Source organism: Harmonia axyridis, chromosome 3 (assembly GCF_914767665.1).
Source record: "Harmonia axyridis chromosome 3, icHarAxyr1.1, whole genome shotgun sequence".
Taxonomy (NCBI): Eukaryota; Metazoa; Arthropoda; class Insecta; order Coleoptera; family Coccinellidae; genus Harmonia; species Harmonia axyridis.
Genome location: NC_059503.1, coordinates 50,355,298 through 50,382,743, shown reverse-complemented (window position 1 = coordinate 50,382,743; position 27,446 = coordinate 50,355,298). Strand labels below are relative to the sequence as shown.

The 27,446-nt window shown below is 35.1% G+C and overlaps 1 protein-coding gene across 2 annotated transcripts in view; it reads left to right on the top strand.

The window, feature by feature from the left end:
* LOC123676849 (protein suppressor of forked) overlaps positions 1-26,682 on the top strand; it is a 130,808-nt gene extending 104,126 nt beyond the window's left edge. For both annotated transcript variants that reach the window (XM_045613107.1, XM_045613106.1), the window contains 4 exons: positions 23,465-23,659; positions 25,118-25,278; positions 26,066-26,200; positions 26,335-26,682. In XM_045613107.1, coding sequence (XP_045469063.1) covers positions 23,465-23,659; positions 25,118-25,278; positions 26,066-26,200; positions 26,335-26,537 — 694 coding nt within the window. In that variant the 3' untranslated portion in view covers positions 26,538-26,682. The remainder of the gene's footprint in view (positions 1-23,464; positions 23,660-25,117; positions 25,279-26,065; positions 26,201-26,334) is intronic.
* Positions 26,683-27,446: the final 764 nt, after the last annotated feature.

Here is a 27,446-nt window from a genome sequence, read left to right as displayed (position 1 = left end):
TTAATATGTGATTATATTATTTTAGGTATAGCTGGTATAATATGTGATTATATTATTTTAGGGGCAAATGAAAGTCGATAGTTGAATAAGCATATAATGAATTAGCAGTAACCAAAAATAAACAAATTGACAAAAAATAAAAAATATATGAATAAATAAATCAATAATAAATAAATAAAGTAGCACCATAATAATAATAATAAAAGAATTTCATAATAATATAACAATATTTAATAATAATAATAATCTTTATTTTTCTGACCTTAAAGCAGTATAAATAAATTAAAAATAAATGAAGGAGCACCAAAAATGAATCATAAACATTAAATGAATTAATTAGTTTCAACAATAAGAATATTACCTCCAACAAAGAATAAATAATATGAACAATTTAATATAAAAAATTTTAAGGGGTTTAATTATGAATAAAATTGAGTAATTCGATAAAATTACCAGGAATGCCGATTGTATGTATGGCATTACATCTAAGACCATGAGGGCTTCCTGGAAAGTGATACTTTCCTTCCTACGACAATTGCTAAAATGAATACATGCTAATATATAATCCTAAGCATTGTTTAAATAAGAATTAGCTACTGCTCCATTTTAACATTGTGTAGTACACATGGAACAAAATTTAAGGGATTTAAATATGAAAAAAATTGAAAAATTCGATAAAATCACCTGGAATACCGATTGTAGGTATGGCATCACAAGTAAGACCACAATAATTTCCTGGAAGATACCAATTTTGTGGTTGGATAATTTGGAGCCAATTGTCAAATGTATCCAAATCACTCTTAGCTCCATTTTAACATTGTGTAGTACACAAGGAAAAAAATTTAAGGGATTTAAATATGAATAAAATTGAAAAATTCGATAAAATCACTACACCTGGAATACCGATTGTAGGTATGGCATCACAAATAAGACCACAATAATTTCCTGGAATATACCAATTTTTTGGTTGGCTAATTTGTTCATTCAATTCATATTCTCTTTCTCAGCAAAAATTCATAAATATTTCCCAAATATATACGAAGTATTTCTGGGAATTTTTCTTTGATTTGATTTCTTTGATAATTTGGAGCCAGTTATCAAATATATCCAAATCACTCTTAGGTTCCTTTCAGACGTTGATCGGTACGGCTCTCGCTCATGAGTGAAAGGCAGACCCGACAGATCGAAATGCAAAGACTACAACGGTGCTTTCACACGATGAGCTATGAGCCATCACGTCTCATGAGCAAGAGCTTTCACACGGTGAGACGTACGGCTCTGCTTATGAGCGAGAGTCACATCGACGGATCGAAATGCAAAGAGTACAAAGGCGCTTTCACACAATGAGCCATGAGCGAGAGCCGTCACGTCTCATGCATCTCGATCTTGTCTCGACCAGAGCGCTTGTAAAGGAAACAGGGCCGTCGCTAGGCTGTAGGCAGGGTAGGCGTTCGCCTCGGACAAAATTCAGAGGCCGTATTTCAAGCTTGATCAATAAAAAGGCCATATGTAGAAATTAACAATACCGAATGAGATGTAATTTTGTCAGAAACAATAGGATGGAAGATGAAATACATACGAATTGGATAAAACATAGGGGTTGCCATTTACGATTTCCAACTAATCTCTTCCGCCTCCACTAGAATAATGGGTGATAGAAACACTGTATGTATATTCTTCATTCTCAAAAGAATTTCTTAGAGAAAAAACGGAACTTATAATTTCTGTTGAATCAGTTTAGGGGAAAATTCATGGTTTGAAAAATTTAAAGGACAATCTCAGCTCAGCAACACTAAAATTCCTAAAAGAATGTCAATTGTACAATCATATTTGATTGATGTAATTTTACTACAACATTTCCTTTTCTGTAAATACTTGTAAATATTTTATAAAAATTATTACCTGTAATGGAATAGTACATTGTACCATATGTCGAGAAACGTTAATTTAAATTGAAAAATATGGGACCTAATTCATATTTGAAAAGAGGACTCGCGACCAAAATATGGTAGGTTGAAATTGTATTCATTCATTCCAACCACATTAAATACATTTTCCTATTGTATAGAATTCTTTGAATAGTCAGGTACCGTCTACATATGAATATCATGCATCGAAAACTGACAAAGTAAATAATGAATTACATAGCTCTTAAACAACTTCAATAGGCATAATTTTGAGTTAGTAGGTCCACTATTATTGGTCTGCCTATCAGCAAGGTAATACTAGCGGCCCTGACAGAGGTTGTCCTGTACAGTATGTATTTGACTAGACTCCTCCTAAACGGTTGGACGGATTTTGATTTTTGTGTGTTCAAGTGGATTCGGCAAAAAAAAATTCGGATTGAATAAAAAATTAATAAGAGAAACTCTATGAAAAAAACGTGGATCCAAACCCATGCTCGAATCCACCAGAACATACATACAAAATTTCATCGAAATCCGTCCAGCCAATTAAGAGGAATTCAATGAAATGAACATGCAAAGAATAATTATATATATGGAGTCCCATTCTGGAAGTTTCCCTATAATAATATAATGAAATGAATAACTTCTACGAACAGTACGAATAGTCTATTAAAAAAAAAATTCAAATGAAAGTTTCTTAGTTTTCGGGGGGACATCGGATGAAGATATTCAATATGAACTTGAAGTTTTACTTATATCAAGGCTGAGTAGGTATATTTTTTAAAAGGGGGATATATATTTTCTTCGCAGAATATTAATCTCCTTATGAAACTAAAAACATTATTCGTCTCCTTCGTTTTTTCCATAAATGAATTTTGAATGAATGAAGATATGAAATGATTCATATTCAACTTGAATATGCTGGGTAGGCAGACCAATAATAGTGGTACCTACTTACTCAAAATTATACTTACTCAAGCTGTTTCAGAGCTTTATAATTCATTATTTACTTTGTCAGTTCCGATGTTATGAATGACATAACATAACATATTGATGGTACCTGACTACCTGTCTAAATATTCAAAAATTCTGTACAATTGAAAAATGTATTCAACGTGGTTGGAATAAATAAATACAATTTCACCCTACCATATTTCTTTTTATCATTCACTGAAAATTTTTCAAATTGTTCGTTGAGGGCTCTGCATATTTCCCTCCAACATTTCTCCACTTCGTAGCGATCCTTATATTATTATCCCCGACTTTTGCCTATACGCGTAGGATTTCTCCTCGTCGTCGGTTTCTCACTCCTCGCTAAAAGGAACATTCACTCAATCCCAGATATTTGAAATATCAGAAGGGTAGAGCTCGATCGTGTCCGGTCCTTGTGGTCTCCCTGGTTCTCGTAGAATTTCTGGTCCTCTTACACGCGATCCTTGGACCTGTCCTTCGCTTCCTAGGAATTTTTTCACTGTCCTTGCAGTACCTAAAAGAACAGCTTTTTGCATTATATTACATATATATACATATACATATATATATATATATATATATATATATATATATTACATATATATATATATATATATATATATATATATATATATATATATATATGTAATATAATGCAAAAAGCTGTTCTTTTAGGTACTGCAAGGACAGTGAAAAAATTCCTAGGAAGCGAAGAATATATATATATATATATATATATATATATATATATATATATATATATATATATATATATATATATATATACTCACTAAGTCCTAGTTGCTTAATATTTCTCTTGATTTTTGGGTACTATTCCTGTTGTTGAGATGATAATTGGAATAGTTCTCGTTGATATCATTCCCCACTGGCGCTATATCTAAAATTCGAGGTCCCTATATTTTGAAATTTTTTCGACCTCTTTTTGACGCATGTTGTTGTTATTGGGTATTGCTACGTCGATGAGTATTGCTGCCTTTTGATGTTTATCAACTAGCAATATATCTGTACAGTTTATAGCATTCGTTTTCCAGGATGGTTTCCGGTCGGTACTTGTAGTATGGCACTTTTTCAGAATGAATTAGTGTTAATTTAGTTGCCATTTCTTGGTGTAGTATCTTTCTTACTGCATCGTGTCTCTCTTAACATTCATTTCCTACAATCATTTGACATCCTCCCGTGATATGTTGGATTGTCTCATTCGTTGGACACCCATAAAGGCATCGATCGTCAGTAATAGTTCGATCCTTCATGATATGCTTGCAGTAATTTCTTGTTGAGATCACTTGATCTTGGATGGCTAAAAGAAATCCTTCCGTTTCTGGATACATCGCACCTGATGTGAGCCAATAGTTCGACGCTTCAATGTCGACATGATCCTGGTTCACCTCGTTGAAATGTCGTTCATGTAGGGGCTTTTCTCTCCATCTTTGCAGTTTTTCTTGGATTGTCTGGTGGTTGTATGACAATTGCTCGTTGTGCAGTTGTAAAGGTGTTGATTCGTCTGCTTCACACAATACTTTGTAGATCTCTGACGTGCCTGATATGTCTTTGAAGTATGTTCGTAGGCATTCAATTTGCCCATGGGAAAATTCCATGATGTCTAGCAGACCTCTGTCTCCTTTATTCCTCGGCAGTGTCGTCCTCTCAATGCTACTTTTCGGATGGTGCTTGTGTGCTTTCGTCATCAAGGTTCTCATTTTGCGTTGCAGGTTTTCTATAACTATTTTGCTCCATGGAATGATACCGAAAGAGTATGTAAGAATTGAACATGCATATGTATTGATAGCTCTCGTCATGTTCTTGCTGTTTGTTTTTAAAATTTTGTTGATTCTCCTAATGAACTCAGTTGTTAAGTCTTCCTTCATTCTTTGATGGTTTATTCGTCGGTTTTGTTTCATTCCTAGGTATTTATAAAGATCGTCCGATTTCATTGCTTCTATCTCCTGTCCATTGGAGAGAGCGATCGGTTCATCTTGGATTTTTCCACGCACTACGCTAATAGTACGACACTTGTCCAATCCGAATTTCATCCCCACGTCTTTCGAAAAATTTTCCACCAGTTTGACCATAATTTGCAAGTGGTTTTTGTTGCCTGTTATAAGTTTTAGGTCATCCACGTATAGCAAATGATTGAGTGCAATAGTAGTTCTATTTCCTTTGACATTGAAACCTTTTTCAGTAGCATTCAGTCGTCTAGAAAGGGGGTTCAGCGCCAAGCAGAACCATAAGGGACTCAATGAATCTCCTTGGAAAATTCCTCTTTTTATTGGAATCTCTTTAGTAGTTATGTTCGCCGTAGAGAGTTCAATATTCGTTCTCCAGTTGCACATTGCATACTTCAGAAAGTTTATTGTAATTAGATCGATCTTGTATATTTCCAAAATTTTTGTCAGCCACCCATGTGGAATAGAGTCGAAGGCCTTCTTATAGTCAAAATATGTCATAAAAAGATTTCTGTGTTTTTTGAAGGCTTGGTTGCATATGATGGAATCTATTATCAGCAGTTCCTTCGATCCTAGTGCATTCTTGGAACATCCTTTCTGCTGTGCTGTCATTATATTATTTGTCTCGCAATGTTTGTAGATACGAGATGCTATACATGATTTTATATATTGTTGGTAGACATGTAATTGGTCTGTATTTTGATGGATCCGCTGTGTGTTGCAATTCCTTCGGTAAGAGGTAAGTGGTCCCTGTTGTTAAAAATTTGGGCATTTCCGTTCCGATTACTTATAACACCAAAATTTTTTCAACCAAAAGTTGTGGATTCCATCTGGGCCGGGTGATTTCCAATTGTGTGTGTTTTGCAATATTTCATGGAATTCTTCTACAGAAACTGCGTTATGCGGCATGTGTTCTATATTCTCACAGGATTTCTCTTCACTTCTTATCCAATCAGCCTGGGAGTTGTAGGGGGTTGGTGTAGCCAGTTGATCTGTCCAAAAATTCTCAATATCCTCGACGGTTGGATAACTTCCTGGTGTTGCTGACATATTATTGTTTAACATTCTATAGAATTTTCTTTCAGAGTTTTCAAAATTCATGTTATCCTGTTTTCTTCTAAAGCTCTCATCGTATCTTCTGAGTCTTTCGGAGTACGCACTAAGTTTTTGTTTCAGTGTGTCTAAAATTTATTGAGCATTTTCATTATTTGGATCATACGTTGTATGTTGCCGGTGACGATCCATTATTATATTCACCATTTTTTGTAATTGTCTAGACGGCGAACCTTTTGCAAATTGGGTGAGCCTCCCAATCTCTTGGCGAATGCTATGAACTTTGTCTTCTATCCTTTTTTGCCAATGTGGTTTATTTTGTTGTTTTTCTCTGGCTGGTTGCTGACTTTTAGGTTTTGGCTTCACACCTAGCACTGTTGCTATTGAAAATGCTGCGCATATATGATGAGGTGTAATGATTCGAGATCATGTAACTCAGAAAGATACATGGGTATAATCTCCTTGTTGGTCATGGCCAGAAGATGAGATAGTTTCTTGGATGTCCTCAATCTTGGCAGAATCGGTCGTCTCAATGGATCTGTGCCCTCAAAATCTATAACGCATCTATTCATTGTGGCAAATAATCGCTCCAGTAGTTCTCTTTGGTCTTCTTCTGGATTTTCGACGGTGGCAGCATATATATTCCGTCGTTGAGCATCACTTATTGCTATCACATCTGCCTTGTTTGGTTCCTCAGAGTTCATTTGTGCATTGATGTTGTGTTGGTATTCAGCACAATGGTAGTTTTCTTCAATTGCCGTTTCGTTGTTGTTGAGGTTTCGATTCTGTAGCCTCAGTTGGACTTCATTTTTTATGGTGTTAAGTCTCTCATCGGGTACAAGTTTATTTCTCAATATGACCCGGTATTGGTCGGCTACTCTTTGCTCAGAAACTTGTAGTCCGGGATAGTTTCTGTGGAATTCTGTAATAATTTTTGCCGGTAGCCTATGTTATCCTCTTCCATATTAGTCACTTCATAATATATGCGCATGATCGTTTCATTTATCGAACATGTCCATTTCATGCGTCTTCTTGGTAGACCTGCTTGGGAGAGTGCTGGTTGGGGATCCTGCGCAGCACCTTCAGCGGTCGGATAAACTCGTGTTATTCTTCTCCTAGAATGTTGAGATTGTGGAGGCGTAGCATTTTGTTCGACAGACGCCCGTCTCCTTAGCACTCTGTCACCGACGTCCCGCATACTGTCATGTCCAGCGCCGGCTCCAGACGCGCCCTGACGAACCTCAGGCAGCGGCTCTATATTCATATTCCTCAAATTCACCATCATTCATCGGTTCCTCCGTGTCGTGGGGGAGACGGCCTTTGATCGCTTTTTACGATCCGCAGAGCTACGGTGGGAGAATTCTTGAGCTGCTTTCCACACGGCTTCGTCCGTTACCCTGGACAGGGACCCTTCGACAGGTTTCAGCTTCCCGGGTCAGGGAGCTCCTGGAATCTGCGGTGGGCAGGAGTCGATTCAACTCTCCTGATAGGTGAATCGCTAGGGATTCACCTACCGCTACCAAGGTATTATTTCTCTTTACAAGTCAATAAACGTCCGACTTTTGCCTATACGCGTAGGATTTATCCTCGCCGTCGGCTTCTCACTCCTCGCTAAGAGGAACATTCACTCAATCCCAGATATTTAAAATATCAGAAGGGTAGAGCTCGGTCGTGTCCGGTCCTTGTGGTCCCCCTGGTTGTCGTCGAACTTCTGGTCCTCTTACACGCGATCCTTGGACCTGTCCTTCGCTTCCTAGGAATTTTCTCACCGTCCTTGCAGTACCTAAAAGAACAGCTTTTTGCATTACATTACATATATACTCACTAAGCCCTAGTTGCTTGATATTTCTCTTGAGATTTTTGGGTACTATTCCTGTTGTTGAGATGATAATTGGAATAGTTCTCGTTGATATCATTCCCCACTGGCGCTTTATCTGAAATTCGAGGTCCCTATATTTTGAAATTTTTTCGACCTCTTTTTGACGCAAGTTGTTGTTATTAGGTATTGCTACGTCGATGAGTATAGCTGCCTTTTGATGTTTATCAACTAGCAATATATCTGGCCTGTTGTGAGGGACTGTTTTATCAGTCAAAACTGTACGATCCCAGTACAGTTTATAGCGTTCGTTTTCCAGGATGGTCTCCGGTCGGTACTTGTAGTATGGTACTTTTTCAGATTGAATTAGTGTTAATTTAGTTGCCATTTCTTGGTGTAATATCTTTCCTACTGCATCGTGTCTCTCTTTATATTCATTTCCTGCAAACATCTGACATCCACCCGTGATATGTTGTATTGTCTCATTTGTTGGACACCCATATCGGCATCGATCGTCGGTAATAGTTCGATCCTTTATGATATGCCTGCAGTAATTTCTAGTTGAGATCACTTGATCTTGGATGGCTAAAAGAAAACCCTCTGTTTCTGGGTACATTGCACCTGATGTGAGCCAATAGTTCGACGCTTCAATGTCGACATGATCCTGGTTCACCTCGTTGAAATGTCTTCCATGCAGGGGCTTCTCTCTCCATCTATCCAATTTTTCTTGGTTTGTCTGGTGGTTGTATGAAAATTGCTCCTTGTGAAGTTGTAAAGGTGTTGATTCGTCTGCTTCACACAGTATTTTGTAGAACTCTGATGTACTTGCTTGATCTCTGAAGTATTCCCGTAGGCTTGCTATCTGCCCACTAGCAAGTTCCATGATGTCCGTAAGACCCCTGCCTCCTTTATTTCTCGGCAGTGTAGTCCTCTCAATGCTGCTTCTCGGATGGTGCTTGTTTGCTTTTGTCATCAACGTTCTCATTTTACGTTGCAAGTTTTCGATGTCTATTTTGCTCCATGGAACTATACCGAATGAGTATGTTAGAATTGAACATGCATATGTGTTGATGGCTCTCGTCATGTTCCTGCTGTTTAGGTTTGTTTTTAAGATTTTTTTGGTTCTCCTAATGAACTCAGTCGTTAAGTCTTGCTTCATTCTTTGGTGGTTGATTCGTCGATTCTGTTTCATTCCAAGATATTTATAAAGATCATCCAACTTCATTGCTTCTATTTGCAATGATGATATGCATATTTCTATTATTATTATTATTATTACAAAATGGATAAGAGAGGAGACATACAAGCCTATAACTCTCAGGAAAAAATACAGAAAAATTTACATTTTAATTTTCAATTTTTCAATTTCAATTTAATTTATTCACCATAAAATGTTACAAACAATTAACACCACATACACTCGTACAACGAGTCTTCATCTTCAACCTAACCATACAAAAAAAAAAAAAAACAAATCAAACGAGTGTATCATCGGTAAAATGACCCACACTAGAAGAAATGAAAGAAATCATGTCTGTGTCGTGAATCATTCACCACATAATATAATACAGATGCATAAATCTGAATGGAGCAGATGAGGAGCCCGGAAACCGCCCCAGACAGCCAGGCGAAAAAGCGCCCCGCCATTAGACTACACGTAAAAGATCAGTAGTAGGAAGTTTGAGAAAGACCTTCTTTAATTGAACTCTATGGTTTCATGATATCTAAAAATGTATTATAGTTCTTTTGGATGTATTTTTTGGTTTGTATACTAAACTGTCGTTTATTATTAATCAATGATTTTATATTAATAGGAAGTTTGTCGTAAAACTTAGGTGCAAAGTATGTTACTATTCGTTGAGTGTGTGACTTAATGTACAGATGGGTTCGCAATAAAACTGATCTGGTGGTGTGGTGCGCAGGTATCTTTGGTAAAAGATGCTGTATCTTAGGGAGGTAATTTATGCAAGCATGAATATATAGAGCCTTAAGTGGCAGCACCTCAGCTATCTTATACAATCTGTCAGTTGGAAATGTTCGGTTTTTCTTATGTATTATTTTCAGTATGAATTTTTGAGTGATCAAGATGTTTTGTAAAGAATTATTGAACCCTCCTCCCCAAATAACTAAACAATATCTCAGAATTGACTCTACTAATGACATATAGACCATCTTTAATAGTTTTTTATCGAGAATATCTCTAAGTTGATATAGTCTATAGACTAAATATCTCATTTTTTTATTGATATAGTTACAATGAACATTCCATCTCAGATGTTTGTCTAAGATAATACCCAAATATTTAATGTTATCGACATTTTGTATAGGTTCGCATGAACAGTTAGAATTAGAACAATCTTCGCCATGAATTTTCAAGATTGTGTTTTGTGGTCTGTCAACAGCCGAGATTGAGAAAGTAATATATTTAGTTTTTAGAATATTTATACTAAGGAGGTTGTAGTTGAGCCAGCTATACAAATTTCTAATACCATCTTCTGCCTTTCCAAACACTTCTTCCCAAGTGGATCCTGCGAATGTCAGAACAGTATCATCAGCGTAAGCAATTATTTTACCATTTGTTAAAATCGATCCAATATCGTTAATGTAGATAAGAAAGAGTGTAGGCCCAAGTACAGTACCCTGTGGGATACCTATTGTGGAGTTTCTAACCTGACTATAAGTATTTTCAATTTTGACTCGTTGTGTCCTATTCGATAAATAATTTTTAAAAAGTAGATTTGCACTTCCCCTTATACCCACATATTCCATTTTTTCTAATAATTTGTCATGAGGAACAGTATCGAAAGCCTTAGCTAAGTCGATAAAAACTGACAGATTTTTTTTATTTGCGTTCAAGTTGGTGTTTATCTCATTCGTTAGGTTAAATATAGCGTCCTCCGTGCTTAAATTTGGTCTAAATCCATATTGATTTTTATAAATTGTATTATTCGTTTCTAGAAAGTTCATAACACGGTTTTTCAAACATTTTTCGAATATCTTGGCAAAATTATTGATAAGCGCAATGGGCCTATAGTTTTGTAGAATTTGTTTATCGCCGGTCTTGTGAACAGGTACAATGCTAGATGATTTCCAGTCCTGAGGAATTTCATTTTTCTCAAATATAAGATTAATCATATATTTGAGCGGGTCTATTAAATAGGTATGTATATATTTTATGAGCTTAACGTCAATTCCGTCATCCCCAGGCGATGAATCATTCTTCAAAGTAGATATTAATTCGATAAGTTCTTGTGAGTTTACTGGTGTAAGGAAAAGCGTCTTCTGATTAGTTATGTTATTTTTGTATGTTTTTTTAGTTTTCTTAATTTCATTCTGCATTTCAACACCTATAGTGGAAAAGTAATTATTGAAAGAGTCGGCAATGTCAGTTGAATGGGTCAAAATTTCATTTTTTTCGTTGATAATGCATTCAGTTTTGCTTTGTGATTTTGTTACATTGACCGCCTCATTCATTATTTGCCAAATTTTCTTAGAGTCATTTTTTGCTAATTTAATTTTGTTAGAGTAATAATTATTTTTAGTAAGTCTTAGTAATTTATTAAGAAAATTTCTGTAATTTATATATTGAAGTTTCATTTCGTTTGAGTAATTTTTATTTAAGTCTAATTTCATCCTATCTCTCTTACGAATACTGTTTATTAATCCAGGAGTAATCCATGGTTTTAGTTTTTTATTTTTATTATTTAAACGTGTTTTTCTTCTACAAGAGCTCAAATGATTCATTAAAGTGAACTTGAATATCTGATAACATTCCTCAACATTATTTCTTTCATATACTTTTAGCCAATTTTCTTCCTTCAGCAAAGTTAATAATTTTTTGACATCGGTTTTCACAAATTCTTTTGTTTTCATTTCATTTTTTATTTTTCCCTTAAAATCGAGTTCCAAGCCTACAGGATAATGATCTGTCATTGAGCATTTAAAAATAACAGGATTAAGACTAAAATTTTTTTTAATATTCATCTGCGTTCTGACAAATATATGATCAATTAAGGTTGATGTAGTTTCTGTCACTCTAGTAGGCTTGTTTATATAAGAAATAAAACCACACGATCCCAAAATATTCATATAGAGACTTGACATTTTATCGTTTCCATTCAAAATATCAATGTTTATGTCTCCTACAATTATCTCAACACTATTCCTCTTTAGTTCACTTAAATATTTTTCCATTTCTTCCATGAATACACCCAAATTAGTTGAAGGAGGTCTGTAAATAGCTGTTATCCCAAGAGCAAGTTCATTTATTATAATTTCTACACGAACAGGAGTTGTTTGATTCAGTTGTGTATAGTTAACTCTTGGATTCAAATTCTTTCGAACATAAACTATTGTTCCATCATTCTTATTGAATACAGAATTATTATAATATATTTCATAGCCATTTATTGAAAATAGTTCAATGTTAGTAAGGTTGAAAGTTTCTGAGAGTACAATTATATCTATTTTTTCTAAATTTATTTTGTCCAGACAAACTAATAATTCATTGAAATTTTTTTGAATGCTTCTTATGTTGAAATGTATTATACCTAGACGCGACATGCCCCCAACGAAGCCCCCCCCGGCCCCGATCTCCCCAGTCATAGTGGTCCCCGGGACCTCATCAAGCTCCAGTGTCTCTAATATGTTCATTAGACAGGGGAAACAAATAAATACCCCTCACATGCTCTCTGATGAAGCTAACATTTTGAAAAACTCAAAAAAAGTGCTCATAATTATAAATAATCTATATTATGTTCTAAAGTAATTAACAACCATCATTAACAAAAATCAACAAAAGAATTCAATACATATGAAGGCCAAAAAAAAAAAAAAAATTTTCAACATTTCAGAACGTAAACTATTTATGGAGATAATTATTTTTGTGAGGTTACAATTTTCCTCTTCACTCCATTTTCGGTTTTAACATAAATGTTTCCATTACGCGTGAATACTTGTTTTTTGTCCTCACTTTTTTGTCGTAGTGAGCGATATAACTCTAGACGTCTCTTTGTTAGATCTTCAGCGATTCCAATTTTCGTTCCGTTCAAACGTCCGCAATTTTTCAGTATTGTTAATTTTGTTTGATACCGTTCAAATCGAATAATCACTGGACGTGGATTTTTCCCTTTTACACCCACTCTATAGCATTTCACAATATCAGATTTGTTAACTTTTACCTTCATGTTTTCGTTGAATATTTCAAGTAAATTCTCCATTAAGTTCTCTTCTTGCATTTCCATCAGATTGTAAACACATACATTGTTGACTTTCTCTGCTTGCATAAGGTTATCCATCCTCATATTGATCGACTCAATTTTATCCGTGTTATCGTTGACTGCAGATTGTAAAATATCAAGTTTTTCGTTGATCTTGATAAGAAGTTTGTTTATGAATTTATCGTCACTGAAGAATTCTACAATGGATTCCTTGATTGCTACTTTAATATCTGTGTTAGTTTTAGGGCCCATTTTTATATTATATATTAAAATATTTATATCATATAAAATACAATTAACACTTTGAAATTTTGTGACTCGTTGGCACTCTATTTTTCTAGTTATCAGGAGCGATGTGATCACGTACTACATCATGCGCATCTCGACAGTGATACCACCACTACATAACACCAATACCCTAAAATAAAGAAAATGCTAAAACGACATTAAAGTGCATCCAACAGATTTTTAAGAGTATTCACACTTGGGGCGTCCGCTATCCAGCCTGGTAGTGAATTCCACCTATCAAACACCCTGTTGCAGAGGAAATGTTGCCTGTGAGATGTCCGATAGTTTTCGTGGTACAATTTCAGCTGGTGGCCACGAAGATTGTTAATATTGAGGGCAAACAAGTTGCTCAAATCACAACCGAACAGACCGTATAACGCTCTATGGGTCACTATCAAATCGCCACGTTCACGGCGCTCACGGAAAGAACGAATACCGAACAGGCGCAATCTTTCGCTATAGCTCGGGCGAATCGCACTATACGGCACACGCGTTGCATACCGCTGAACCTTCTCGAGCCTCTCTCGATCACCCGCGAGTGCCGCCGCCCAAACAGGACCGGCGAACTCTATGATGGGCCGCACGTAAGTGGTATACAGAGTCTTAGCTGTACTTACGGAACACCTGGGGAAGACCCTTCTTATTAGATACACCATTCTCTTTGCCTTCGACACAACACTATCGACATGAGCCGACCAAGATAAATCAGATGACATGATCACTCCTAAATCGCTATGTTGTTCGGCAGATTGAAGTGGAACACCATCAATGTTGTACTGTCTCTGCGGATTATTCCTGCCCAAATGTAAAACCCTGCACTTTTGAATATTTAGGGGGAGAAGCCATTCCTGACACCATTCAGAGATACGATTTAGATCACTCTGGATTGTGAAGGATAAAGCATTGGCGAACAATTTAAAGTCATCTGCATAAGCTGAGCACTCAGAGGATACCAGTTGTGGGAGATCAGCCACATAAATCAGAAATAGCAGTGGGTCGAGTACAGAACCCTGTGGTACGCCACTAGTTACAGTCCTGCTACTAGAAGAGGATGCACCGACTCTGATCGTGAACTCTCGATCACTCAAAAATTACTTGATCCATTTGAGTAATTTCCCTCTCATGCCAAAATGGCTTAGTTTGAGAAGGAGTCTTTTCAGAGGAACGCGATCGAATGCTATTGAAAAGTCCTAATAGATGCATGAAACGTGACGGCTCTGTGTGAAAGCGCCGTTGTACTTTTCATTTTGATCCGTCGATGTGACTCTCGCTCATAAGCGAGAGCCGTACGTATCACCGTGTGAAAGAAGCTCTCGCTCATGAGACGTGATGGCTCATGGCTCATCGTGTGAAAGCACCGTTGTAGTCTTTGCATTTCGATCTGTCGGGTCTGCTTCTCTAGAGATGAGCGATATTTCACGAACTGTGATTTAATCACTGATATCAGACTGTCACAGGTAGTCACGGTTCCGAAAAAACGAATACAGAGCGTGACGGGATCACTGTTTGAACATTTCACAGATATTTTCAGGGCATATCAACGTCCGTTTCAATCGTAAATTATGAAGCCAGCCTTATTGCTCGAAGCAGGCTAACTAATAAAAAAACTCAAATGATTCTTTTCCTCAATTGTAATATGTCGTTGGTGGAGAATGAATAGGAACAATTGTATTTTTCTCTCGAAAAATTTGTCAAATATAGTTGGGAAATTCGATTATTTAGGGACTGTTTTAACTACCCATTTCTGAGTTTTTTGTTGTAAGATTTTTAATTTTTCTCCTATTTTTTTTACAGTATTAGCCCCTTAACTATTTTGATATATAAAATTATGAAATGAGTGTATTTTGTTTGGAGGTTGATTACTCATCATTATTATTAAATAAATAAATAAACGTCTGAATATATGCATATGGATTATTATTTATTATTCGATGTTCTAAAAATCCGAGTAAAAATCATACCTTTTTATTTAGAGATTTCATCATTCTTTGATTAGCTCAGAAATTAATAGGAAATATCAAATATATTTAGGAAATTAAATTATTCAATAACTGGTTTTACTATATTTTTGTACATTTCTAATTGTTACTTTTTCTGTTTTTCACTTATTTTATTTGATGCAGTATCAGCCACTTAATATTATCAATATATATTCCCATGTGAATTATTGTATGTGTAGGTATTATTTATTTTTCGATGTACAAAATTATTCATATCCATATTCCACAAATCTGTTACCTCTAAATAATTAACAGAAAGACAAAAGAACTTAGGTTTGGGTGATTCATACACATAATAATAACAAGCACGGTCCGTGCTTAGCTCTTTTATGATATCAGTGAAATTAAAGCGTGACGTGATCACTGTTTAGGTATCGGATTCGGTTAGGGTCCCTGCAGCACGGACCCAGATACCTAAACAGTGATCACGTCACGCTTTAATTTCACTGATAAAGGAACGTTCACGTTTCACAACGTGATCTAGAAATCACGGTATCGCTCATCTCTATGCTTCTCGCTCATGAGCGAGATCCGTACGGCTCACCGTGTGAAGGGAACCTTAGGGAAACGATGTCTTGCACTTCTTTATTTCAGGCATTCTAATAAAATAATATATGCATTATTTATTAAATTAAAATTCATTTGATTGAAGCACTTACTTCGAAAATGGAAGTATATTTTTTTCTTCAAATGAATTTTTACGGCGTACGGCAATTGTACTGGGTGGGCAAATTTCGATGTTTTAGCACTACAACTTTTAAACCAGATGAGATAGACAAAATCTGAAACCCCATTCTCGGTCTCTTTTTCTGAGGAACTAACAAGGGTAGTATTCATTTTTGGCTACCTTCTTTTGTTTTCGAGTTATAAGCGAAAATTGGAAAAATGGCGATATCGAAAAACATTTATATCTCCGTTAATACTGATGATAGAGCTCTGACATTAAAACATTATACAGGCACTTTTTTACGTAGAATCCAGTGGCGTGCTCGTATCTCCAAAAGGGTTTTTAATAACGAAACTATGACACAAAGTTATGTTTTTTCAAATGGGAACACTAGATTTTTGTGCCATTTTCTGGAAGTTTAATCTTTCCTGATTTCAAAAATATATAACATCGTATGATTCGTATCAAAATAAATAACGGAAAATGCTCAAAAACCTTTTTTTACTTGAGAGTCGCAATATTTCTATGGTTTCAACTGTTGATAAGCACAAAAAAATTGAGCTTTCTATAACAAGAGCAGTGTCCTTCCGTCAATGTCATTATTTCTATGCTTTTGACTCATTTCTACAAAATTCGAATCTATATTTATTTTATACAAATAGCTTCCAAAATTCAAACGAACTCGGAAAAAGTTTCCTAGGTAGCTTGAACACAGTTTCAAATATTCATCTACTGAAATATCGAGAAGAGGTGTCGACTGTGCATTGTGCAATTGTTGTCATTATTAGGTTAAATATTATTTCTTGTTTGTCCCTTCGTAATTAAATTGTTGAGTTCAATCATATATGCATTGTTTCATATGCTGTTTAAAATGAATTGGTACTTGTGCGTATTGATTATGGAGATCTATGTAAATAATCTTCTGATACACGCATCTCAATACAACTCTTTCGATTGAAAAATTCGATTATAAATAATTTATAAAACATATCTGGATTCGAATTTTGTAGAAATAAGTGAGAAGCATAGAAATAATCAGATTGACGGAAGGACACTGCTCTTGTTATAGAAGGCTCAATTTTTCTGTGTTCATCAACAGTTGAAACCATAGAAATATTGAGACTCTTAGGTGAAAAGAGGTTTGTGGCCATTTTCTATTATTTATATTGATCCGAATCATATGATGTTATATATTTTTGAAACCAGGAAAAATTAAGCTTTCAGAAAAGGATACAAAAATCTAGTGTTCCCATTTGAAAAAACATAACTTTGGGTCATAGCTTCGTAATTAAAAACCCTTTTGAAAATACGAGCACGCCACTGGATTCTACGTAAAAAAGTGCCTGTATAATGTTTCAATTGCAGAGCTCTATCATCAGTATAATGTCTTTAAATGATTAACACTGGGTTACTTTTAATTTTATTTAATATATATATAATATAACTTTGTACAACTTACAATTTGGTATGGTTTTGGAACTTGCGTTCTTGAAGACTTAAGAAGGAGTTAGATTAACAGATGATCTTTTACAGGTTATGTTATTTTACATGAACATAGAATGTTGTGCTATTACACAGAAATAAAACATCTTTTTATCGATACATTACATTTCCTCCATCCTCAGATAAAAAAATAGAAAAATTAAATACTTTTACAAATTCAACCTATCAGGAGCCTTTATGTTCCTCTTAGGTCTGGAAATTGGTGATGATACAATTTTGTCTCTACTAACACTATTTTTAATGTTCTCATTATTATCACAAATTTTAATTTTCTCATCACTAACACAATTTTTATTTTCTCATCACTATCATTTCTTTCTTCAATATTTTGAGTAGTTTCCTTATTTAAAATATCATTACACTTTTGTTTTACAACATTTGAATCTAACCAAGAATCTACATTTTCGATTATTGGCTTCACATTTTCAATTTTATCAGAATTGTCTATTTCTAAGTCATCATAAAATCTTCCTATTTTAATTAACTGATCTAAATGTCTTTTCCATCTTAATTTTTTATTATCTACAGGTGTACATATATATATTCTTCTACCCAATTTATTGCAAATGATTGTCCTAACCCATTTTGTTCTAGTTATGTCTCTATAATCTTTGGTATAAATTTCTTCCCCTTCTTCAAATTCAACTTCCCTATTCCCATGATGAAACTTTATTTGTCTCTCCCTATTCAAATTTGCTTCTGACTTTGTTAAAAAATCAAGTCTTGTCTTGACCTGTCTCCCGAACATCAGTTTTGATGGAGTTTCCCCAGTTGTGCAATGAGGAGTATTACGATAAGAAAACAAATACTTATTTATCATGGATTTGAGACATGAACCTTTCTCTCTAACGTCAATAAGTAATTTTTTTATTGCATTTTTAAAAGATTTCACGCTATTCTCCGCTGCACCATTCGTTTCAGGATGGAAGGGTGGTGAAGTGGAATGTTTAATACCGTTAAATCTACAGAACTCTTCAAAATCTGAACTTGTTAATTGATCCCCGTTATCCGAAAAGATAATATTTGGTAAACCAAATCGTGCGAAGCAGTCCCTTAGCATATCTATGGTGGATCGTGAGTCCATTTTACCCATTTCATATACTTCGGGCCACTTGGAATAAGCGTCTATAATGATCAAGAAATTTCTTCCTTGTATTGGCCCCAGAAAATCTATATGGATTCTGTCGAAAACGTGTTTTCCTTTATTTGGATTTTTTGCCAATGTCATACAAGGACTACAACTTTTTACATATTTCTCAATATCTGCGTCTAAATTAGGCCACCATAAATATTGCCTCGCCAAAGCTTTCATTTTAACCATTCCGTTATGAGCACCATGTAATTCCTCCAATATTTGTCTTCTGAACTTACTTGGAATTACCACTCTAAATCCCCAAAGTAAAATTCCACCTTCAATACCAAGTTCTAACTTTCTCCGTTTATAAGGTAACAACTCTTCCGAAGTATTATCCGGCCAGCCCTCTTTAACGAATAGGTAAACCTTGCTCAAAACATTGTCAATTCTTGTGTTATTACGTATTTCTTTGGCGCTTATCGGAATTTTATCTTCTAATAAAAAATGAAAATAATCAACCAATATTTCACCCTTTTCCTTCGATTCAATCGGAAATCTAGAAAGACCGTCGGCTCCTCCATTTTCAGAGCCTTTAATATATTGGAAATGGTAATTAAATCCACTGAGGAAAAGCGCCCATCGTTGTAAACGTCCCGCAGCCATCTGAGGGATGCCTTTATTTTCCCCGAATAGGGCAGCGGTTTGTGGTCTGAACACAGAGTAAACGAATTTCCTAATAAGTACTGATAATGTTTCTGCACTCCCCAATAAATAGCTAGAGCCTCCTTATGTATGACTGAATAATTTAATTCTGCCTTGTTCAATTTCCTGGACACAAAACTTATGGGTCTTTCAGTACCATCTGGAAACACATGTACCAGGACACAACCGATTCCGACCTGTGATGAATCACATATTAACTTTAATGGAATATCCCTATCAAAGAAAACTAAAGTTTGATCTGACGTTAATGCCTCTTTGACCCTTTTGAATGATTTATCACATTCTTGAGACCAGTTGAACTTAAAATCTTTGCGCAACAATTTGTACAGAGGACTTAACAGGGTTGATGAATTTGGTACAAATCGTCCATAGTAATTTACCATTCCTACAAATGATTTCACTTGTCCCTGGTCAGTTGGTGTTGGCATCTCAGTAATCGCTCTGACTTTATCGAAATCTTTATGAAGACCATTTTTGTTTATGTAATGACCTAAATACTTCACTTCTGGTACGAAAAATTCGCACTTTTTCAAATTCAATCTGAATCCCGCTTTACTCAACTGATCAAAAACTTCTTCCAAATTTTTTATATGCTCTTCCCTGTTTTTTCCAGTCACAACGATATCGTCCAAAAATATAACCGTTCCATTCACACCTTGCAAAACTTTTTCAACAATTTTTTGGAAAATAGAACAAGCCGGTTTAGTGCCAAAGGGTAATCGATTTACTTCATAAATACCTTTATGTGTACTCCACGCTAATAAATTTTTTGTATTTTCCTCTAATTCTAACTGATTATACGCACAGGAAAAATCTAATTTTGAGAAAAATTCTCCATGAAGCTGAGAAAACAGTTCATCTATCCTTGGCAATGGATGCTTTACATCTATCAAATATTTGTTCACCGTGACCTTATAATCCGCACACAATCTTATTTCCCCGCTCTCTTTTATTACAGGAACTAACGGTGTTCCCCACTCTGAAGTTTCTACTTTTGAAATGACCCCCTTAGCTTCTAATTTTTCTAGTTCACTATTGATTTTTTCCTTGAAGAGGAACGGGACTGGTCTGGGTTTACAGAAGATGGGTTTCACATCTGGCATAATATTTAGCTCTATCTTTTCATGCCTATAAGTACCGAGTTCATCTTTGAATAATTCTTCAAACCTACTTAACAAAATTTTCAAATCGTCCTTTCCTTTCAATGAATTTATAGTTGGATACCTTGGATCAGCAAGATCAATTTTAATGTTAAGGCGTTTTATTAAATCTCGGCCAAGCAAAGGAACTGAACCTTTCTTAACTACTAAAAATCTACAAAATTCAAAAACTTGACCCTTATAGTTTATTGTGGTATGGAATTCACCTTCAGGTACAATTTCGGTCCCATCATAACATTTTAATCTTATATTGGTACTCTTTAATTTAGATTCCTTGAAATAATTATTGAAACAGCTCTCGGGGACTACTGAAATGCTAGCACCTGAATCAAGTTCCATATTAATAAGGTTCTGATTCACTAATAATGAAATTTGTGGTGATGCCACATAGTTATCACACTTCAAATGGTACATTTCAGCATAATCTAAATTGGATTCATGTGTTTCCACCTGATGTACTTGGTGTTTATAACATACTTTAGTTAAATGACCTGTAAGATTACAAATTTTGCACTTATATTTAAGGTACTTACAGTTTTTCTTTACATGGTTCCCTAACCCACAACACTTGCATTTCTGTGCCGTTTCACCATGCTTTATTTCCCCCTTGGAGTGTTGTGGTCCATTTTTGTTACTCTTCCATGTGTTTGACTTCTGCTCTTGCCCATTCTTTGTCTTCAACTGATGCAGAGTTTGGTAATCGGATCCTAGTGCTGCTTCTTTGTTAACTGCTACTTCCAGGACTTGTGCCAAGCTTTTGGTATGATCCTCCTCGCAGACTCTATCTAGTATAGGGCTCTTGCACATTCCAGCTACGAACTTGTCCTTTAGAATTTCATTCAGATTTGCTCCAAATTTACAGGCACTGGCTTTATTTTTTATCCTTACATACCATGATCGTACTGCCTCACGTTCCATCTGCTTCAAATTGTAAAATTCTATCCGCTCCTTGAATATAGATACCTTCTTCGAAAACTGTGCCGTTAGTATATCCCTCAATTCCTTGTATGTCTTATCTTTCGGCAAAGCTGGATCGCAGAGATCCCTCAGGGTTTTATAGGCTTTATCACCTATTAGGGTTAATAGCACTGGTACTCTCTTTTCTTGATCAATATCATTTGCAGAGAAGTACTGCTCTAAACGTTCAGCCCATAAACTCCAATCATCATCAGAACTGTATTCTGCGATTGAACCGATTGTAGCTCTATAAATTACTTGAGTTTCTGCCATTCTTGATCTTGATAAAGCACGTGGAGATTGATATTTTTCTTCGATTTGCACAAGTATAACGTTTTCAACCAATTTTTGTCCTCGTCGCCAATATAATGTCTTTCAATGATTAACACTGGGTTACTTTTAATTTTATTTAATATATATATAATATAACTTTGTACAACTTACAATTTGGTATGGTTTTGGAACTTGCGTTCTTGAAGACTTAAGAAGGAGTTAGATTAACAGATGATCTTTTACAGGTTATGTTATTTTACATGAACATAGAATGTTGTGCTATTACACAGAAATAAAACATCTTTTTATCGATACATTACAATCAGTATTAGATATAAATGTTTTTCGATATCGCCTTTTTTCCAATTTTCGCTTATAACTCGAAAACAAAAGAAGGTGGCAAAAAATGAATACTACCCTTGTTAGTTTCTCAGAAAAATAGACCGATAATGGGGTATCAGATTTTGTCTATCTCATCTGGTTCAAAAATTGTAGTGCTAAAACATCGAAATTTGCCCACCCTGTACTTCAACAACTTCAACGACCAACGTCTCATTTCAGCTTTAAGGTTAGGTTGAAGTAATTTTTTTTGCAAGAGCAAACCAAACGTAAACAAATGACTAGCAGCGGTTCCAAGTGCCCGGAAGCAGAACTAAAACTTAATTTCGGGTGGGGGAAGGCTAGGGTTCTATCTATGTTATCCGTAATCTGTGGACAACTGCAAAGGAAGCAGTTCCTTTGCAGTTCCTATTCATTTAGCAGACAATAAAGAAAATATGATGGTGTCGCCTCCTATATAGCAAGGGAGAAACTAACAACAAAATAATAGGTTCTTACAACATAAACTCTTCGCATAAAGAGCACAATAAAATAAAACATAAATTTTTTCATTTAGCAGACAATAAAGAAAATATGATGGTGTCGCCTCCTATATAGCAAGGGAGAAACTAACAACAAAATAATAGGTTCTTACAACATAAACTCTTCGCATAAAGAGCACAATAAAATGAAACATAAATTTTTTCAACAAAGCCATTGTCGCCGACTGAGGCGTATTGATAAATTAAATGGACTGTATGAAAAACAAATGAAAGAATTCTAGTATCGGTCGAATTAACCTACTTTTATTAATGTTTTGTCAATCTAGATTATCCAGTTAATGAGGGCACACTCCTGATCACTAATAACGTAGAAATAACTCGTAATTTTAGAATTTTATATTTTTTTGGCAGTATACCGAAAACCAAAACAGAAATTCTCCATTAATTTCTCCACATGTCTTTGCTGCAGGTATAATATGAAATTTGACCAACACACATGCGCGCGAAAATTGAAATAAATTTGAATTTCTCCAAAAAACATTATCATTCCACAAAACTAAAATTAACTAAAATAAATCGAAAGGGAAATTCAAATAAAAAATTAATAAAGTACAAAATATACATATTTAGGTACTTGGAACCTGAACAGCAATTATACAGAAGAGGAACCTACAACTAGAAACGAAGCGATTAATTTCAATTTTTATTATTTCCTATGAGAGAACTCCCTGTTTTTATTTATTTATTTTCAGGATAAAAATTGAATATTTAATTTATTTTTTTCATTTTCATTGATTTGTTAGCATCTTCAAGATACTGTCAGGGTTGCCAAGGAGACCTTTCGAACTTCTGCGTCCAGTGCACAAAAAGCCTTTACCGGCACTGTATGATTACAATGACCATCTCCTTCGTTTCGAAAATTTTTAAACTATATCGAAAATGATTTTAGCTTGAGGCTATTTTTTTGAGATTTATAAAATGTCATGATTTTCATGACATTGTAATAGCTCAATCCCCTTTTTTTATGGATTTCGATTCCCACTTTTGATCGTTTCAAATTTTTCAGAGATATTTGGAACCGGTTTTTGGAATTTGAGTGTAATATTGGTGACCTACAAAGTATTGTAAAAGTAGAAAAGAGGAGGTCTGAAGTTTTATCAAAAATTAAGGAATTCGAGGGAAAAGAAACAGCTCAATTGGTTGACAGATATCGCTTCCTTGACCTCTATCCATGTTCAGCACAAGAACTCAAGAGCATTGGGTAAGTCTTATTCGAAATAAATATTCTGTTCCACGAAAGTTATGGAAATTCAAAAATTTTGTGGAAAAGTTGTTCAAATGTTCATTCATGAGAAATAAATTGTCCAGTTTCTTATATTAATGTTTTTTTTTTGCTCCTCCTTTGATAACTTTTTCAGTTTCAGACACGTTGTTGTCGTTTGCGTTTCTAAGAATTTTGGATCAGTTGCTTTTTTACGTTCTTACAATCAACTTCAATTCAAAATCTGTAATTTGTTTTTTTATAATACCTAGACGTGAACTTAGCGCGAATGAAGCCAATAGGACTATTGGTATGATTGGGGTGGGAGGTAATCAGAGAGATGTTGCGAATTTCTTTCAAGTTAGTGAAAGCGTAGTTTCCCGACTCATCCATCGATATCAAGAGACTGGATACTTTACCGAAAAACCAAGATCTACCACCCATGCCCAAGATAGGTTTCTGACTGTGTCTACTCGTAGAAAGCCTTTGACAATTTGTCGAATCATTCAACAACGGCTTTCAAACGCTTCTGGTGTTTTGGTTTCGATGGAACCGTTCGTCGAAGACTTCGGGGTACTAATCTTTGGACTTCTTTCTCTTTTGCAGTCAGGCCATCGGCCTCTTAATGCTCCATCTCATTGTTAATAACCTTTGGTGAAATGGCGTTAATCGATATTCTCTTTTTCGACGACTTTTAAGAAGGATTCCATTAACTCCAAATCATATGGGACTGCCATTGGAATGGGCCAATGAGCACGTGAATTGTAACGATCAATAGAAGTCTGTATTGTTCGCAGATGAGTCGAGATATGGATGGTTTTCGGATAGTCCGCCTGTTCGGGTGGGTATGCTGCCATTCCCTGGTGCCCAAAATTCGTACATCGGTTCAGGTAGTTCATCCGTTCAGAGGTACAGTTACTGTTTAGGGAAGCATTTGTTTGAATGGACGTAGATGATTGTTGGTGCTTGATGCTACCATGAATGCGCAAATTTACATAGAGCAAGTTATTAACTTTATTTTTCCATTGTTTCATGCTGCTATTGGGCCAAATTTCTTGATTTTGAATGATAATGCGCCACCCCATCGTGCCAGAATTGTCGATAAAGATCTGGAAATCGATGGTATTCCGAATTTGGGCTTATCCCCTCGGTCACCAGTCCTCAATCCCATTGAACACGCTTGGGAGCTTTAGATTCACGCATTGAGCAGCGGGTTGTACCCGCTCCCCTGCAACTGACTTGCCTTTTTTCTGTTTTATTGTATTTGTTAAAGTTCATTCTTTCATCTAGAATTACTCCCAGATATTTTGCTCCCTTCTCTGAACTTTCTTAACATTTGTGGGGCAGCATGTTTGTTGAAATTGAAATTTGAAAGCCTATTGGCTTCCGATCGTTTATACATCGAATATTCTTTGGTAGAGTTTTAGACTTTTTTGAAGTGTTCCATTTTGTTTTTAGGTACACAGAAGTTATCAACATAACAAGTGCTGGGAGAAATCATATCCTTCATTCTATTATCTCTGGAGATTCAGAATCCCCCTTACCCATGCCAGATTATGCACAGATGATTCCTTATAAACCCAAGGCTAACCCTATTCCTGGTGAACACCCAGTACCAGGTAAATGGCAACTTTACTTTTACGTACCTACCTGTTATACATAAAGAAAAAAGTTGATCAAGTTAAAAGTGAATAGCTTTTGTCATTTGATGCTGCATAAATGCACCCTGAAGGTTATTTTCATTTTACACAATCATAATCATAACAATGGCTGATTCATAAGTTGATTTCATAACGATGCATCAGAAAGCTTTTGCCGAACGATTCTAATTTATGTCTCCACCTAAATGATATCCGTTTAAAATGTTTAATATTGACGTAGCCATTCTTTAACCACTTCTGGCAGATGAACAATAGATAAAATTAATATTGTCAAGGTCTCAATTATTCACATATCTCATCATTGTCGATTGTTGTTCTTTTTTTTTAACGCTTCAACTCTTTCAACACTTTAAGAGAAAAATAAATCAATGCAATTCTTCCACAGTTTCTTCCCGTATAAGGTGTAATATTGGAATTTATAATAATATATTCTTCTATTCATCTGAAATGATTTTATATCATCATATTGTATCATTGGGAGATTATTTTTGTTTTGTAGAATTTAGCTTTCAGATTTCACTGGTATTTAAAGTTGGTTATCCAAAAATTCATGCTAATAATTTTTATACACAATAAAATAATAATTTTTTGTGATCTAAAAACCTATGAACTACAGATGGCTACATGTACATGGGAGTTATATCTAGAAAAATTGGATTTTGGATATGTATATCTCAATAGAAGTCATTGATATTGGCAATAACAGTATTGGATTTATACTATAGCACTAACAATTATTTTATAGGTGGATCCTTTCCATTTCCTCCAGCGGCCGCACATTTGTGCACATTACTGCCACCTCCTAATTGTTTCAAAGGTCCATTTGTTGTTATTGATCAACTTACAGATGTTTTCAATAGAATTCGTCTTCCGGATTCAGGTAATTATTCATTTCTATACCAACATTGTATTGTCATGATTTTCCGGAGATTTTATGTTTTCTTACCTCCCGTTTAAAACGTTTGATATTTCTCTCCAAAAAAGTAATGCGGTCCATTTTTCTCAAATTTTCAGCACCACAACCATCAGAACATGGAGACATCCGTCTTTTTGATCTTGCGAAATCAGTGCATTGGATAATGGAAGAAGGCGGAGGAATAGGAATAAAGAGGAGGAGAAAGATTGGTTTGATGGAAGGTTCGGACGACGAAGACGGCCCTTTGCCGCCGATGAATGACATATACAGACAGAGACAACAAAAGAGAGTGAAAGCATAGAAAACTATGCAATCATATTATATTTTTCTGATTCATTAATTTTTATTATTGATTGATCTTTAACTTTAGTCAAAATTTGTTATTGCATATGAATTTATCATTTTTTATGTACTTGAGGATGTAATCAATTTGTCTTCAAATTTGATGAATGATTATGTTTTTTTAATTATGTGAAACAAACTATGTGAGGGTTTTCAGACTATGCTATCAAAATGAATATATCAATATTGTACAGGGTGGGCAAATAAGCGAGGTAAGCGGCTATATCTCAGGATCTACTCATCGTAGATACTTGCGGTAAAAAATTTTACCACTAAAGTGTACAAGAGAACACACTGGAAATTGTTTTGAAGTTCATACCTCTACCGCTAGGGGGCGTAATAGCTACCATTGAGTAGAAAAATGAATTTTACTCGAAAATGTTTCAAATGAAGTTGAAGAAAAAATATCATCACTGTAATCCTTGGAAAATTCTCTATCTGTTTGAATTGTCACTTTCGATTTTACGACATCAAATAAGGGTAGGTGAAAGGGAGAAATCTGACTGATTGAAACGCCTGTAACTTCAGTTTGGCTCAACATTTTTGAGCAAATTAGATCTCGTCTGAAAGATAATATCTTGTTGATTGAGGACAAAATATAGCCATGATAAATTTGTTTCTGCTGCTTTCGATAGGGGGCGCTAAGTCAGAAGTTCATTGTTTTGTTCATTTTACTCCGAAATTTCAAATGTAATGATATGATTTTCCTAACAGAAACACAAGTTCCATCAAATTTGCATGAAAACACCTGGAGGTCGCAAAGCGATAATTTCATGCGTTCTGAAGTTATGGCCGAAAGAAGATATTCTTTAGCTGATGCACTGTGAAAAATCAAATTGTGTTTTAAGTTCTGACAGAAACAGAAATC